This window comes from Neofelis nebulosa, chromosome 2, assembly GCF_028018385.1.
Source record: "Neofelis nebulosa isolate mNeoNeb1 chromosome 2, mNeoNeb1.pri, whole genome shotgun sequence".
Taxonomy (NCBI): domain Eukaryota; kingdom Metazoa; phylum Chordata; class Mammalia; order Carnivora; family Felidae; genus Neofelis; species Neofelis nebulosa.
The window spans coordinates 55,862,352-55,880,350 of NC_080783.1; the positions used below are offsets into that span (position 1 = coordinate 55,862,352).

Here is a 17,999-nt window from a genome sequence, read left to right on the forward strand (position 1 = left end):
TATGAGCATTTAAGAAATACCAATGCCTAATATGAATTGATTCTATTTGAGGTGGAACCTTGAAAACCTCATTTATTAATCTTCTTGACTTTCTTTATTTGTAGACTTTCACCTTCATCTGAATTTCTTCCATTTCAGTAAATGGCATTTCCATCCACAGTTTCTCAAATTATTTTTTCAATTTTTGTATTTACATTGTAGTTACCATGTAATGTAGTATTAGTTTGAGGAGTAGAATTTAGCAATTCATCACTTAACATATAATACCCAGTGGTCATCACAAGTGCCACCTTTTTTTTAAAATTTTTAACATCTTTGCCTTGGTATTTATTGAAAAAGTTTTTTGCAAAATTCACAGTCCAAATTATTTTCTTTTTTTTTTTTAATTTACACCCAAATTAGTTAGCATATAGTGCAACAATGATTTCACGAGTGGATTCCTTAATGCCCCTTACCCATTTAGCCTATTCCTCCTCCAACAACCCCTCCAGTAACCCTCTGTTCTCCATATTTAAGAGTCTCTTATGTTTTGTCCCCCTCCCTGTTTTTATATTATTTTTGCTTCCCTTCCCTTATGTTCATCTGTTTTGTCTCTTAAAGTCCTCATATGGGTGAAGTCATATGATTTTTGTCTTTCTCTGACTAATTTTGCTTAGCATAATTCCCTCTAGTTCCATCCATGTAGTTGCAAATGGCAAGATTTCATTTTTTTTGATTGCTGAGTAATACTCCATTGTGTGTGTGTGTGTGTGTGTGTGTGTGTGTGTGTGTGATCTCTTCTTTATCCATTTGTCCATTGATGGACATCTTCTTTATCCATTTGTCCATTGATGGACTTTTGGGCTCTTTCCATGCTTTAGCTATTGTTTATAGCTAGGTTGTAGGGTAGTTCTATTTTTAGTTTTTTGAGGAACCTCCATACTGTTTTCCAGAGTGGCTGCACCAGCTTGCATTCCTACCAACAATGCAAAAGAGATCCTCTTTCTCCACATCCTCGCCAACATCTGTTGTCGCCTGAGTTGTTAATGTTAGCCATTCTGACAGGTGTGAGGGAGTATCTCATTGTGGTTTTGATTTGTATTTCCCTGATGATGAGTGAAGTTGAGCATTTTTTCATGTGTCGGTTGGCCATCTGGATGTCTTCTTTGGAGAAGTGTCTATTCATGTCTTTTGCCCATTTCTTCACTGGATGATTTGGTTTTTAGGTGTTGAGTTTGCTCAGTTCTTTATAGATTTTGGATAGTAACCCTTTATCTGATCTGTCGTTTGCAAATATCTTCTCCCATTCTGTCGGCTGCCTTTTAGTTTTGCTGATTGTTTCCTTCTCTGTGCAGAAGCTTTTTATTTTGATGAGGTCCCAATAGTTCATTTTTGTTTTTGTTTCCCTTGCCTCTGGAGATGGTGTTGAGTAAGAAGTTGCTGCAGCCAAGGTCAAAGAGGTTTTTGCCTGCTTTCTTCTCAAGGACTTTGATGACTTCCTGTCTTACATTGAGGTCTTTCATCCATTTTGAGTTTATTTTTGTGTATGGTGTAAGAAAGTGGTCCAGGTTCATTCTTCTGCATGTTGCTGTCCAGTTTTCCCAGCACCACTTGCTGAAGAGACTGTCTTTATTCCATTGGCTATTCTTTCCTGCTTTGTCAAAGATTATTGGCCATACGTTTGTGGGTCCATTTCTGGGTTCTCTGTTCTGTTCCATTGATCTGAGTGTCTGTTTTTGTGCCAACAAGTGCCTCCTTAATACCCACCAGCCATCTAGCCCATCCCCTGCCCATGTCCCCCTCCAGCAACCCTCAGTTCTTTATAGTTAAGAGGCTCTTTTATGGTTTGCCTCTCTCTTTTTCCCCCCAATGTTCATTTGTTTCATTTCTTTATTTTTAAATACTTTTTAAAGTTTATTTATTTATTTTGATAGAGAGAGAGAGAGAGAGAGAGAGAGAGAGAGAGAGAGAGAAGGGCAGAGCGAGAGGGAGAGAGAATTCCAAGTAGGCTCTGTGCTGTTTTTATTTTATTTATTTATTTATTTATTTATTTTATTTTTATTTTTTTTTCAACGTTTTTTTATTTATTTTTGGGACAGAGAGAGACAGAGCATGAACGGGGGAGGGGCAGAGAGAGAGGGAGACACAGAATCGGAAACAGGCTCCAGGCTCCGAGCCATCAGCCCAGAGCCCCACGTGGGGCTCGAACTCACGGACTGCGAGATCGTGACCTGGCTGAAGTCGGACGCTTAACCGACTGCGCCACCCAGGCGCCCCTCTGTGCTGTTTTTAAAGTGGGATTCAATCTCACAAACTATGAGATCATGACCTAAGCCAAAGTCAAGAGTTGGATGCTTAACTGACTGAGCTTCCCAGGCACCCCTGTTTCATTTCTTAAATTCCACATATGAGTGACATAGATTCTCAAATTAAAACCTGAGATATACTCTTAATAATTTTTTAATGTTTAATTATTTATTTTGGGAGAGAGATAGCAGGAGAAGGGCAGAGAGGGAGAGAATCCCAAGCAGACTCCATGCTGTCAGTGCAGAACCAGATGTGGAGCTCGAACTCATGAATCGTGAGATCATGACCTGAGCCGAAATCAAGAGTCAGACGCTTAACTGACTGAGCCACCCATACTCTTCTTTCTCTAGTCCCCCATCCTCAACCAATCCATCAGGAAGTACTGTAGATTCAACTTCCAGCATATCTGTCTTACCTTCATTGCCTTTCTGTCAACCCAGACCATCCTCTTACCTTTTCTCAATCATTGAAATTTCCTAATTGGTTTATCATATTCCAATCCTGTATCATCTTGCACAAAGTTCTTAATTTTTAAAAAAAATGGTTTTAAACTTTTTAGTATAAAATACTTTAAACATTTAGATGTAAATAGGCCCTTAAGGTTTATAAAATCTTAACACTGTACTATTTTGCTTCACAGTTTTGTTTGTTTGTTTTTTTAAAGAAAGAAACCTATTGGTAGAGTTGAAGCTTCCTCCATACCTCTCCCTGATGCCATTTCCTCCCTTCCTCCCCAGAGGTAACCACTTACATAAATTTAGAGTTTATTATTCCCATTATGCTTTATACTTTTGATACGTATTTGGATTCATACATAGTGTTTAGTATTGTCTTTAAATATTAGTAGTATTGTATAGATGATATCAGATTATAGGTTATATGTTTTACTTAATGTTTTTGATATTTGTTTATGTTAATACAAGTAGCTTTAGTTTATTCATTAAAATTGTTGTACAGTATGTTATCAGAACAAGAGATCATAATTTGTTTATTTTTCTATTGACCGATATTGAAATGGTTTTTAATTTTGTTTTTTCATAATTGATCCGATAGTCTACATTTGTATATCTCTCTTCTGTACTTGTGCAAAAGTATCTCTAAACATATGCCAAGGAGTAAAATATGGGCCCTTAGGGCCTTTCTAACTTTTCTGTTTTACATAGTTGCATTACAATCTTTTATTTATTTATTTATTTATTTATTTATTTATTTATTTATTTATGAATCTTAAAAAAGTAATCTGATCACTCAAAAAAACAATTATGGATCACCTACAATATGCCAGTATGAAGCAGTCAATAGGAGAGTCCAAATGTCTGCTGTCTTAGATCTTATGTACTACTGGACGGAAAACAAGTAAACTAATAAGATGATTTCAGTGAATGCTAAGTGCTGGATAATGAGTCATATCCTTCTGCTTCAAGATCTTCAATCATATTCCACTGCGTTTAGGGTTAATGTAATAACTTCTTTCCAAGCCTGTAAGACTTGGCACCATCTGACCCTTGCCTTCCTCCTCCTTTCTCTTTGGGGCTCCCTGTGCTTTTGCCACACTGACCTTGGAGTTTGGGGAACTTACTAAGCATTTTCCTGCGTCAGGACTTTTCACTTGCCTTGTTCTAGCTTACTGTTAAGTTCTTCCCAGTTTTCTTTGACTGGCTAACTCTTACTCCTGATGCAAGCCACAGGTTACTTGTCCTGGTTTCAGGTAGACCTTTCTTGATCCCCATAGAAATAGGTGCCTCCTATTAAGTCTTTCTCATGGCATTCTGCTCTTTTCCTAGTATTACTTACTGCAGTATATGGTGATACATTTAAATGTCATCTGTCTCACCTGCATTACATTACGTTACAAGTTCTGTGAAGGCAGGGATGGTGCCTCCTTTGCTTCCTGCTGTATCTCCTAGCTCACAGCTTGACACGGAATGGGTCCTTGGTGAATTTTTTATTTTAATTAATTAACTAATTAATTAATTTATTTATTTTTAAGTTTATTTATTTAAATTCAAGTGTAGTGTTGGTTTCAGCGATTCATCACTTACATACAACACCCAGTGCTCATCCCAACAAATGCCCACCACCCATTTAGCCCATCCCCCCACCCACTACCCCTCTAAGCAACCCTCAGTCTGTTCTCTGTATTTAAGGGTTTCTTATGGTTTTTCCTCCCTATCTGTTTTTATATTATTTTCCCTTCACTTCCCCTCTGTTTCATCTGTTGTATTTCTTAAATTTCATATATGAGTAAAATCATATATTTGTCTTTCTCTGACTGATGTATTTCACTTAGCATAATACACTCTAGTTCCATCCAAGTTGTTACAGATTGCAAGATTTCATTCTTTTCGTTCGCTGAGTTATATTCCCTTGTGTATATATACAACACCTTCTTTATTCATTCTTAATTCATTTGGGCTCTTTTCATAGTTTGGCTGTTGTTAATAGTATTGCTATAAACACTGGGGTGCATGTGCACCTTCAAATAAGCTTTTTTGTATCCTTTAGATAAATACCTAGTAGTGCCATTGCTGGGTCATAATCTTGGTGAATTAAAAAAAAATTAATACAAATTTAGTGTTTTTCTGAAAGTTTGGTTGCAGGCTCATTTTGAGCAGGTGATTTGATTTTGTTTGGGTTTTGATTTCCCTCTCTCCTTCAGGGCTCTTTCTTTCCTAAGGGTTTAGGTTAGCCTACATGAGTCCCAGACCAGAACCAGGCCTTATTATGGATTTTAAAGGCTCTGTCCTTGTGATACTGAAGATAACACAGACCTCATCAGAAAGCTAACAATGTTTGGTCTTGAGGCTATCACCCTGTCCACAGCTAGTCTCCCTTGGCTCTTAGGCAGGTGAAATTCATAGCTCTAGATGGTGGTAGACAGCAGGGCTTTTTTGTATTTTAAGCCTCTTTTAAGAAAGAATATTGAGGTCATTGGGAGAAGCTTCATTTCACTCAGGCCCTTGCTTGAGGCATTGAGCCTGGATCTAGTTTATCATCTTCCTTGGAACATTTTTAGTCCCTATTACCTTTTCAGGAGCCAGTCTCTTTTCTCTTTCTCTCTCTCTCTCTCTCCCCTCCCTCCCTCCCTCCCTCCCTCCCTCCCTCCCTCCCTCCTTCCTTCCTTCCTTCCTTCCTTCCTTCCTTCCTTCCTTCCTTCTCTGTCTTTCTTATCATTGAAAGTAGGTTGAAGGTGTTATGACATTTCACACCCAAATACTGTAGTATGTATATCCTAATAAAAGAATATTCTCAGGGTGCCTGGGTGTCTCAGTCGGTTGGGAGTCCTACTTGGCTCAGGTCATGATCTCATGGCTCATGAGTTCGAGCCTTGCATCAGGCTCTGTGCTGACGGCTCAGAGTCTGGAGCCTGCTTCAGATTCTGTGTCTCCCTCTCTCTCTGCTCCTTCCCCATTAGTCCTCTGTCTCTCTGTCTCTCAAAAATAAATAAACATTAAAAAAAAGAACATTCTCCTACAAAATTATAATAACCACTATCACACCTATGAAAGTTTATGTTAATAGAATGATATTACCTAATATAATGTCCATGTTCAACTTTCTCTGTCATCCCCCTTAAAAATTGCATAACAATTTTCAATGAAGGATCGCACATTAGATTTTGAGTTTCTTAAGTCTTCTTTAAACCAGTACAGCTCCCATGGCCCTATTTATTTTTATTTAAAAATTTTTTTGTCTCTCACGATATTGAGATTTTTGAAGGGTTCAGGTCAGGCTTCTGATAGAATGACTAATAATCTGTATTTTTAAAAATTTTACTTTTTCCTGAATGATCAGATTTATGTTACACATTTGACAAGAACACAACATGTTTTTGATGATATTGTGTCCTCATCACATTGCATCCCAGCAGGAGGCACATGACATTATTTTGTCTCATTAGTGGTAATGCTAAGTTTGCTTACTTGTTTAAGGTGATCTCCACTAGACATTTTCATGATAAAGATATCTTTTTCTCTTTGAATTTAATAGGGAATCTTTGGGGTGGCAGTCTGAGACTATGTGAATATTCTGTTTAACAACAACCTTTTACCTGGTGGTATTAACATCTGTTGGTGATCCTTGTATATGTTATTATATTGGTAGTTGCAAAATAGATATTATATGATTTACCACTCCTTCTACACGCACGCACGCATGCATGCACACACACACACACACACACATATATGTATTATTATTATTTTTTTTTTTGGTAGAGAGAGAGAGAACACAAGCAGGAGAGAGGGGCAGAGGGAGAAAGAGAGAGCCTGACACAGGGCTTGATCCCAAGACACTGGGATCATGACCTGAGCTGAAAACAAGACTCAGATGCTCAACTGACTGAGCTGCCCAAGTGCCCCTACTTCTACATTTTTTAAGCTGACATGCTATAAAGAAGCCTGTTTTTTTTTGTTCGTTTGTTTTAATATTTTAAAAGTATCATTATGGGCTCATAGGTTCTTTTTTCATAGGACATTTTGACCAGAAGTAAAGTGGTGCTTTTCTGCATATTTTTCAAAGTGGCTAATATATATTTATTATGTATTTTTCTTATATGATACTTCATAATCCGTTGTCTATGTTAAATAAAATATTTTAATAAATACCACAGTATAGAGTTCCATTAAAAACACTTGCCCCTTCACCAACTTTGAGATGTTGTTGTAGTCAGGTTTAAAGCTTCTTTCTTCATTTACCATGGTTAACAACTACGGCCGTGATTTATTTTCATTTATGTTCTTTTGGTGACTTCAGCATGAAATTCAATCTGGTATTGTTATTAAAAATTCATTGGGTAAATTTCCTAGTGATAAAATATCATACACAGAAATATACTTCTCTCCCTTTCTTCCTGATAACAATGCACATGCATTTAATGCCTTCTCTGTCTTATTTTAGGATCGAAGATTCAATGATGAAATTGATAAACTAACTGGATACAAGACAAAATCACTCTTGTGCATGCCTATCCGAAGCAGCGATGGTGAGATTATTGGTGTGGCCCAGGCGATAAATAAGATTCCTGAAGGTGCTCCATTTACAGAAGATGATGAAAAAGTAAGTTTTCATGCTTTTGTGACTTGTACTCTCCTTCTTGATCATCGATTCCTTTTCTCCCTGAAAAGGACAGGACTTGCATGAATAGCTGTTGGATTAACCCATTCATGGATCAAATAACTTTTCTTGTGATCTACAAAATGTAGCAGCAGTTTTGAATATTTCATAGAATGTGGTACATTGAATGTGGTACATAGAATGTGAAGCATTGCAAGCTTCAGTAGTATCCTTCCCTGGTCTTTATCTTACTTACACATAAGCTTTTTTAATTGAGGGTCACATTGCCACCACATATGACCCAAGGGAAGATAGGGATGATGGGAAACAAAACTGTGTTTTGGAAACTTAGCACTTCCTCTTGTGTTTTCATAACTACTGCGAAGAATTGTTTTCTCAGTTCTTATATAAAAATCTCAATAAAATGAATGTCATTTAATTGTTATTCCAAATTGCTAATAAAAAGAACATTATTTTTGTCCCTGAAGAGCAGTTGACTTTGGTAGAAGTAATGTATTTTTGTTCTGAAATTTTTAAGTTTTTCACCAGTAGCTTATTCACCAGCTCATATTAAAAAGGAGACTCTTCAAAAAGCTGAAGTTCTTTTTGGCTTTGAAGCTCTTACTACCTTCGTATTGAATAGAATCTGGTGGAATATTTATAATATTTGTGGTAAAAGCAAACTTCAAATTAGTTTAAGTTTGATGACTGCCATACATGTATTTGATTAAAAAGACACTTTATATAATTTAGCCTTCAAGCTGGGAAGTTGCTATTTGCTAGTACTAATTAGTAATGCATTACATTAATGCAAATGTTCTGGTATAAAAGGCCAGCATAAAATATGATTATAAGGAGACAAGATTTTTAAGTGAAGAGAGTCCTTTACTGAGGTCATATCTGTAGTTGAATTTGAATAACCCATATCCCAGAAAAGGTTTATAAACCCTGAGAGTATGATAGGACCTCAGATAATTTCCTACGGATTCAGTGAAAAACTACAGTGTGGGGGCACTTGTGTTGGGACTGTAGGAAGCACAAAGATAAATCCCAAATATGTAATGCCATCCTGGAGCTGGACAAGGCAGAAAGCAAGATTATCAGTAAGATGATCTATAACATGCTTCTGGAAGAGGTGGCATTTGATCTGACCTCTCAAGAAAGCATAGGTTTTCATAAGACAGAGTCAGGTGAGAAGGTGAGGGCATTTAGGGATGTATAAAACGTAGCCTACCTCATTCACTAAGCAAATGTTTCCATGGAATGTACAGATAAAGCAAAAACGTTACTTTGTGCATTTGCACCAACGGTGACAGAATCTTATAATCATGTGCCTCTTATAAGGATTCAGACAAAAGGATTAGAGTTTTGTGTTTTTTCAAACATCCCACTACCTGCCCACGACATCTCCCAAACGGTTTAGCTTATGGATGGTATTCCTGCCTTCACTCTGCCTCCTTCACTTGAAAGGATCCTCTTGTATATTTCATTCTCATCTCTGATTGCACTTCTGTCAGATTTGTTTTCTGGACTTCTCTCAGTGGATTTATACTTACCGCCTAAGGCTTCATGAGCTCTGAATGATTTAGAGGGAAGGTCTGCCCAGGGCTTTGTCTTGAAGAGCATCCGCGTTTAGCTTTACTGAGAATGAGGGCTGGGATGGAGTTCCAGTCCCGCTAAGGACAGTGCCCTGCTTTGGGTGAGACACTTAATCTTTGACTCTCAGTTCTCTCCTCTGTCAACTATACTATTCACCATTTACAGCATGAGAATTCAATAAGATCGTAAATAACAAATGCTTTGTAATATAAGAAACTAGGTAAATATAAAACATAAATTCTTATTTCTAAATTATCATTTTTCCAAGAACTTTAAATGTTCTTCTGTATTTGTCACTTATTCCCAGGCAACTTATCTCTTAGATTCAACCTCAACTGAATATTACATTTGCTCCATGTGTTAGGTTTTTATCCTTTGCAATTTTCCTATGTGTCCAGAATAGCATTTTATTTTTTAGTCTCTATAATTCCCTGATTTAAAAACCCTACATTAAAAAAAATTACAAAAGTTAAAGTTAAAAATCCTACTCTAGTCTTACTTCTTGGAAGAAGTCTTACCAGTTTGAGCAAGTTAATTATGTTCATACAGGTGACACTAGATGGAGAATATTTTATCTCAACTTGTGTGTCTGGATATTGTTCTTCCCTACAAGGATTCTATACATGAAAAAAGCAGAAAAAATCTATAAGTGATTAATGGGAAAGAACAAGATCTAGATACTTCTTTCAAATAAGAGAAGACATTGTGGCATAATGGCCACAGATAGGCCTGGCAACAGCCTACCCTGGTTGAAACTCCAACTCCGCCATAGCCTGTGTAACCTTGGGCAAGTTGTTTTGCTTTTCTGTGCTCCAATTTCCTCCTCTAGGAAGAGAGATGATAATAATAATACTTATCTCATGAGGCTATAGAGGGATTTTATGAGAGAATACAGGGGAACTTGGAAGAGTACTCAGCACATAGTAAGCCCTCATAAAAAAAATTAGCTCTTACTGACAACACATTAATACATGTGAGATACAGTCTGGTCTCAGTTAAAAATTTAGTTCCATATAAATTGTCTAGAAGTTTTTATTACGGATAGCCTATATGCCAGTTCCACTCTTGGAGTTACAACAATGAAATGAAGATCTACTTGTTTATAAATTCACATTTGTCTTGTGGGATTGTCAATGCACATACTATTTTACTTGGCACAAGTAAAAAAAAAAAAGTCTTGGCACAAGACAATGCTTCTACTAATTTGTAGGCTACTTTTTAATGTAGAATTATTTCTTACATATATGTCCACATGTGAATGTAGTCTATATTTGCCATTTTTAGGGATTATGAGTTTTTTTTTTCTTTTTCTACATAGCATAGTTTGCTTAATCATTGTCCCATTACTGGAAATTTAGGTTGTTTCTGGTTTTTCACTAATTCAAATAGCTCCTGAATGAGCATCTTGAACAAATTACCTTTTTCTTCTGTGTTATTTCCTTGCGGTATATTCCAAAGACTGAAGTTACTGAGTCAAAGGGCAAGAAAAGTTTTATAGCTCTCATTCCAAGATACAGATAGCTTTCAGGAATATTGAACCTATTTATAATAGTAGTAGCAAGCATATACCTTTTCTTGCAGAGCCTGGCCAACTTTGTGCAATTCACATTTTAAAACTCAAATTAGTTTTCTTTGGTCTGTTAGGCAGGCTTCAGACAACCTCCTCCCATATTCACCGGTATAAACTTAGTTTCAGTATTGCCTGCAAGTAAGGAAACAAGGAAGCCCAGTGCTCAGTGCTGGGTAGGGGGCTCCTGATACGATAGCATTTGAGGCAGGTTCAAGTCTTTGCCCTGCTGCTTATTAGTTGAGTGACCTTCAGCAAGTTGCTCAATTTTTCTTGGCCTCAGAACCTCCATAATAGCGTTGTTGTGAAGGGTAAAATAGATTATTGGTGTAAAGCGCTTAAGGTAGCACTTACAGCAAATGAACTTCATGAAATCGCGTCATCTATTTCAAAGCCAAACAAATAATTTGAATCTATTTGTTATTTTATTTATACACATAACTGCTATGTCATCGTTCATATGGGTCGTGGTAAATTTGTTGCATATTTAGCCTAATATGATTTGTATCTCCTGATTTCTTAAAATGTCAACTTCTGGAGACTATCAGTTGTGTTGTGTTTGGTGTAATTCCAAACATTTTGCGATATGAGAATCAGTAAATTATTTGCCTGGGATAAATTGAAAATTAAATGTGGTATATTCATTTCTGGACTATTTATGTATCTAACATAATTATGCATAGGGTCATATTGTGTCTCTTGAAAATTCTATGCCTGTATTTCAATGGCTGTGTTGTATCATATTCATGGAAAAGGCTGGGAAGGTCATCAAGATCATTTCCCACCAACTTTGGCCTCATCCTCAGGAATCTTTACCTGACAGGTGGTCATCCAGACTCTGCCTAAAAACTTCCCTTTCAATGACTTTAAAATCATCATACTCTTTAAAGTGCTTGCATAATTAGCAATAATTTTATCAGCAGTGGTTAGAGTTTAAGTGAAATAATAGTCTACCATAAGAACATATTAATAATTTGAATTACATACTGACAAATTACTAGTTTGGTAATTCACGTTGGAAGTGCACACAAAGGCAGATCATACAAATGAGAGGATTGGAATTTCTTGGTTCACTTCATGGGTTTCTAGCAAATGTCCCTGTTTTTCAGTGATGTGTATAAGCCAGCTGATTTAAATGGTATCACTACACTCCTTGCATCTAATTAATTTATCACTTTGTTATTCTTGGGTGAGTAAAGAGAGGCATTATTTTGCAGAATAAAATAATGACAGTTGGATGGGAGCAAACATTGGTGATCTATCAATATGTAAGGGCAGGCCAGATGAAACCTGGGGTATGAAAATGAACATGGGCTCTTCTCTATCCTTCCCAGCTTGCCTATACTTGGTCCCCAAAGGAGCCATTCTTACTGCAATGTTGCATAAAGAATATATGTCCATTGCATTTACTTTCCAACAGCTGACATATAAGCAGTTGTGGCTTGAAGTTCTTTGGCTAATCCCTACAGGGTTTCTTCAGCGTATGGTCACCTCTCTCCAACTCATGATTCAGAGTGTTCAGCTACCCTGCTGCTCTGCTTTGTGCCAGCATGTTCAGACACCCTGCAGAACTGGGATGCAGCCAACTGAACTTGGCTGCTGGGACTGGCCACATTCCAGGAATCCGTTATGGGTGATGCTGCCCTGCCAATTGGTGTTGAGGATGGTGCACAGATGATGCTAATGAGACTTGCAGAAGCTGGAGCTTTGTTACTTGCAACAGGCTTGAGCCTCACAGCCAAATAATGGGAAGGATTTGATAAGCTCTTGGCTTTACATTTTTTAGCTATTCTTGATTGTGCAAAGGCTAATGTTTAAGATCGTGGTGCGATGTCAAGGGTGCAAAAGGTATTACAGTTCACTGTAGTGAGTAAGAGGGATGTTGAATACATTGTGCTGATAGGAGTGACAAACTGGGGGTCCCAGAAGAATGAATGCAGCTCACAGATGTGTGACTTGCGTGGAATTTGACTGGATAAAATTGATTTTTTTGGAAGTCCGTAGACATGGCCACAAGCTTTAGTTCTGCCATAATAGCTAATCCCCAAACAACTAGTGAGTTTAATAAAATCGACTTAATGGAAGCAAGATGGACAGATTTTTTCTGTCGTCTTCTGAAGAGTTAGTTTCTATACAAAGGTACTTTTCAAAAAGTTAACATTTTTTAAAAATCTCCTGGTATACATGGCTAGTGGTATTGCAATTCTGCCAGGCAGGTTTATGTGTTTTCTATTAATGTTCTATTGTCTTTTGGACACTCAAATGCTAAACAAACAGTGAATTAACTAATTATAAGAAGTGGCCTTTATGTTCTTACCTCATTTTGCCCCTTTTCTACCTATATTCCACTCCAGTTAAGTTAGATTTTCAAACCTGTTGCAATAAAATTATAGTTAAAAATCAGTGCCTAGCAAAAAGATTTTAGAATTCCTGGCAGATGGCTCATGATTTCAAGTTATATTTGATCAATAAGATTTCAGTCCTAGAAAAATTTAGATTAAATCTCATAATTTGTTGATTGCAATACTTTATCTACATTTAAACTGCCTAGTCATTGCACTATTTGCCTTTTAACAGCTATTACCCAGGTCCCATATGATCACTGTGAAACTACCAGAGCTTCAGAGACTCATTTGTTCATGTTCTAAGTTTTCCCTGGACTATATCTGACTGAGAGTTTCAGAAACAAGCAAGATCTGCATGAAAACCATTACCAACACAGTCCTTGTCAGAACTCAGGTTAAACTTCAGGGAATTTTTTCTGTTGGAGAAATACTGTTGTGGACTTCTGGCTCTATTCTCTGCCTCTTGCATAGGCAGTCTAACTTTGGGGTAAGAAGTCAGGTCTACCTGTTGGGGACCTGCTTAGGGGTTCGCATTCAATAGAAAATGGTCACTCTATTCCAGATTTGGCCTTGTGCTTTACTTATATTCATACCTAATTGCAAAAGGTCTCATCTTCCTAATCCTTTTCTGAGGTTTAAGTCCTATTCTGACATCTCTGATTTAAGTAGGCACTACTCCAAAAGTGGTTATCATTTGTCCTTAATAGTGGTTCCTAGTATTTTATAGTTTAACATTTTTTCAGATGTCCTCAATGATTGCAGTTGGATTTTGACTAACAATTAATTTAGAGAATATGCAGTGATCAGATTATCAGGAAGTAAAAAAAAAAAAATTAGTAATACAACAATTGACAAAATGAAGGACAGTGACTACATGGTGCATTTTGTATTTCAGATGCAAATAATGCTTGGCATGCTTGCAAATTTATAAGCCTCTTGCAAAAATTCTGATGTCTTCAGATGGCTGATAATCCCAGCATTTGTAATTTCTTACTTTCTTGGTTTCTCAATTTCTGAGAGTTACCAAGGAAATGGTACATGCTTGGATGTGACATCCTTCTATGTCTTTCCATATACTTTGCAAAACATCGTAAGGTAGTTTGCATTTAGCAGGAACATGAAATAGCAGGGACACAAAATAAATGAACTAATTCAGAGGGCTATCACTGTTCCAATGCAGAATGGAGAGAATTTTGAGTGATCATTGATCCATACATTATTCTTACCAGCTGAATAGTGTTCACCATGTGGAGGACCTATTCACTCATTCGCCACTTACTGAGTTTCTACTTAGCAGAACACTACTATGTTTGAGGCACTGTTCCCAGTACTGGGGTTAAACTGATGAATAAGACGGACAAAGATTTCTTCTCTCTCCAAGTTTAATTCTTGTGGTAGAGACAGACAATAAGCGAAATATATATGTAGGTATATAATGTAGCTTTAAGTAGTGATTAGATGTATAATTCTTATGATTTAGATAATTCAACAATTTTTTCCTGTACCTTTTACTTACATGAGTATGCTTTGTTAAGTCTAGGTAATATCACAAGGGCTTATGATAAAATAATGGCTTTTAGTAGAGAGCAAGATTTCATCCAAAGCTCCTTCTCAAATAACTATGATAAATTGTGATGGACTCTTCAGTTGAATCTATCTTTTTTCCTCTGAACTCCAGGTGTTCACATAAGGTGTGAGTTCCTCTAGGCTGCCTTAGGTGCTAACCTTGAAGTACACGACACCGTTGTCTTTTTATTGTGCTCACCTCAAGTATCATTGTGCTGCATCTGCTCATGAGTATCAGACTGTAATCTTGTTATCAATCTACCATCACCTCAACTGGGGACATTAAGAGACTTGACGACCTTAAATCTGACCCCGCCAGGCTGGAGATATATAGGGCTGGACGGACAAGACTCTAGGGGCATCTGGGAGGGAAAGGTCAGGGGTGAGAGGAGTTTAGTGCATTTTGATTTTCAGGGACCAGTACATCCATGGCTTCTACTAGCTGGCAGGACATGAAATACTCTTACTAGTCAAGCCACTTATAAAAGTGGAAAATGACAGAAAACTGTCTTATAAACTCTATCTCTGATTTATACATGGCTTGGACAAGGGAGGATGATATGCAATCACAGATCAGAAATAAATAAGCACTTGGTGGCAGGAAGAATGATTACTAAAGAACGAGAACAGGGTGTCATGGATTCTTGTTCAGTGAAGATTTCAAATTAAGACAGATAACTGTCTTCTTTGAATAACTATTCTAGTGTTATTGTCTGAATAAAACAGCAAGGTTTCTTCTTTTCACCTTAAGGCTGAAATACTTGAATTGGAATTTGAAAACTTAAATTCTTTGAGTAAAAGTGAAATTTAGTTGAATTCCAAGTACATTAAGCATCTTGGTCTTTCTTGTTTTATTTTCCTTTCTTTTTATGAAAGATTCTTTTCATTTTTTTTAAGTAAAACTTTTTTATTTTTATTTATTTTTTCCACCATTTTATTTGTTTTTTAAAATTTACATCCAAGTTAGCATATAGTGCAATAATGATTTCAGGAGTGGATTTCTTAATGCCCCTTACCCATTTAGCCCATCCCCCCTCCCACAACCCCTCCAGTAACTCTCTGTTCTCCATATTTAAGAGTCTCTTATGTTTTGTCCCCCTCCCTGTTTTTATATTATTTTTGCCTCCCTTCCCTTATGTTCATCTGTTTTGTCTCTTAAAGTCCTCATATGAGTGAAGTCATATGATTTTTGTCTTTCTCTGACTAATTTCGCTTAGTTCCATCCACATGGTTGCAAATGGCAAGACTTCATTCTTTTTGATTGCTGAGTAATACTCCATTGTATATATATACCACATCTTCTTTATCCACTCATCCATTGATGGATATTTGGGCTCTTTCCATACTTTGGCTATTGTTGGTAGTGCTGCTGTAAACATTGGGGTGCATATGCCCCTTTGAAACAGCAAATCTGTATCCCTTGGATAAATACCTAGTAGTGTAATTGCTGGGTTGTAGGGTAGTTCTATTTTTAGTTTTTTGAGGAACCTCCATACTGTTTTCCAGAGTGGCTGCAACAGTTTGCATTCCCACCGGCAGTGCAAAAGAGATTCTCTTTCTCTGGGTCTTTGCCAACAACATCTGTTGCCTGAGTTGTTAATGTTAGCCATTCTGACAGGTGTGAGGGGGTATCTCATTGTTGTTTTGATTTGTATTTCCCTGATGATGAGTGAAGTTGAGCATTTTTTCATGTGTCAGTTGGCCATCTGGATGTCTTCTTTGGAGAAGTGTCTATTCATGTCTTTTGCCCATTTCTTCACTGGATGATTTGGTTTTTAGGTGTTGAGTTTGCTCAGTTCTTTATAGATTTTGGATAGTAACCCTTTATCTGATCTGTCGTTTGCAAATATCTTCTCCCATTCTGTCGGCTGCCTTTTAGTTTTGCTTATTGTTTCCTTTGCTGTGCCGAAGCTTTTTATTTTGATGAAGTCCCAATAGTTCATCTTTGCTTTTGTTTCCCTTGCCTCTGGAGATGTGTTGAATAAGAAGTTGCTGCGGCCAAGGTCAAGGAGGTTTTTGCCTGCTTTCTCCTCGAGGATTTTGATGCCTTCCTGTCTTACATTGAGGTCTTTCATCCATTTTGAGTTTATTTTTGTGTATGGTGTAAGAAAGTGGTCCAGGTTCATTCTTCTGCATGTCACTGTCCGGTTTTCCCAGCACCACTTGCTGAAGAGACTGTCTTTATTCCATTGGCTATTCTTTCTTGCTTTGTCAAAGATTAATTGGCCATATGTTTGCAGGTCCACTTCTGGACTCTCTATTCTGTTCCATTGATCTGAGTGTCTGTTTTTGTCCCCGTACCATACTGTCTTGATGATTACAGCTTTGTAATACAGCTTGAAGTCTGGGATTGTGATGCCTCCTGCTTTGGTTTACTTTTTCAAGATTGCTTTGGCTATTTGGGGTCTTTTCTGGTTCCATACAAATTTTAGGATTGTTTGTTGTAGCTCTGTGAAGAATGCTGGTGTTATTTTGATAGATATTGCATTGAATATGTAGATTGCTTTGGGTAGTATTGACAATTTAACAATGTTTGTTCTTCCTATCCAGGAGCATGGAATACTTTTCCATTTTTTTTGTGTCTTCTTCAATTTCTTTTGTAAGCTTTCTATAATTTTCAGTGTATAGATTTTTCACCTCTTTGGTTAGATTTATTCCTAGGTATTTTATGGTTTTTGGTGTACTGTAAATTGGATCTATTCCTTGATTTCTCTTTCAGTCACTTCATTGTTGGTGTATAGGAATGCAGCTGATTTCTGTGCATTGATTTTATATCCTGCAACTTTGCTGACTTCCTGGGTCAATTCTGGCAGTTTTTTGGTGGAATCCTTTGGATTTTCCATATAAAGTATCATGTCATTTGCAAAGACTGAAAGTTTGATCTCCTCCTGGCCAATTTGGATGCCTTTTATTTCTTTGTGTTGTCTGATTGCTGAGGCGAAGACTTCCAATATGATGTTGAATAACAGTGGCGAGAGTGGATATCCCTGTCTTGTTCTTGACCTTAGGGGGAAAGCTCTCAGTTTTTCCCCATTGAGGATGATATTAGCATTGGATCTTTCATATATGGCTTTTATGATCTTGAGGTATTATCCTTCCATCCCTACTTTCTTGATGAAAGATTATTTTCTAATTGTAAGAGTAATGCAAGCTTATCATAGAAAATTTGCAAAGTACAAAAATAAAGGGAAAACTAAAATCACCCAAAATCTTAACTTTTACAGAGAATTCTGTTAATATTCTTGGTGTATTTCCTTATATTTACTTGTTTTTGCCTATAAATAAAGATATAATTCCAAATTTGCATCATGGGGTATAATGGTATTTTATCATGCTTTAAACAATTCTTTAAGAAGGTAATTTATGTGTCTGCATTATGTTCTACCATGTAATTGTACAGTAGTTTAATTTTTTAAATGTCTTTTTTTTAACATTTATTTATTTTTGAGTGAGACAGAGGCAGAATACCAGCAGGGGAGAGGGAGAGGGAGAGGAAGAGGGAGAGGGAGAGAGGGAGAGGGAGAGGGAGAGGGAGAGGGAGAGGGAGAGGGAGAGGGAGAGGGAGAGGGAGAGAGAGAGAG

At 37.0% G+C, this 17,999-nt stretch overlaps 1 protein-coding gene across 2 annotated transcripts in view; it reads left to right on the forward strand.

Moving 5' to 3' along the window:
• Positions 1-17,999, forward strand: part of PDE11A (phosphodiesterase 11A) — a 375,452-nt gene that overhangs the window by 47,458 nt on the left and 309,995 nt on the right. For both annotated transcript variants that reach the window (XR_009256998.1, XM_058712978.1), the window contains exon 2: positions 7,186-7,344. Coding sequence is in view for 1 of the 2 variants with exons in the window: in XM_058712978.1 (XP_058568961.1) it covers positions 7,186-7,344 (159 nt within the window). In the remaining variant the exon portion in view is untranslated. The remainder of the gene's footprint in view (positions 1-7,185; positions 7,345-17,999) is intronic.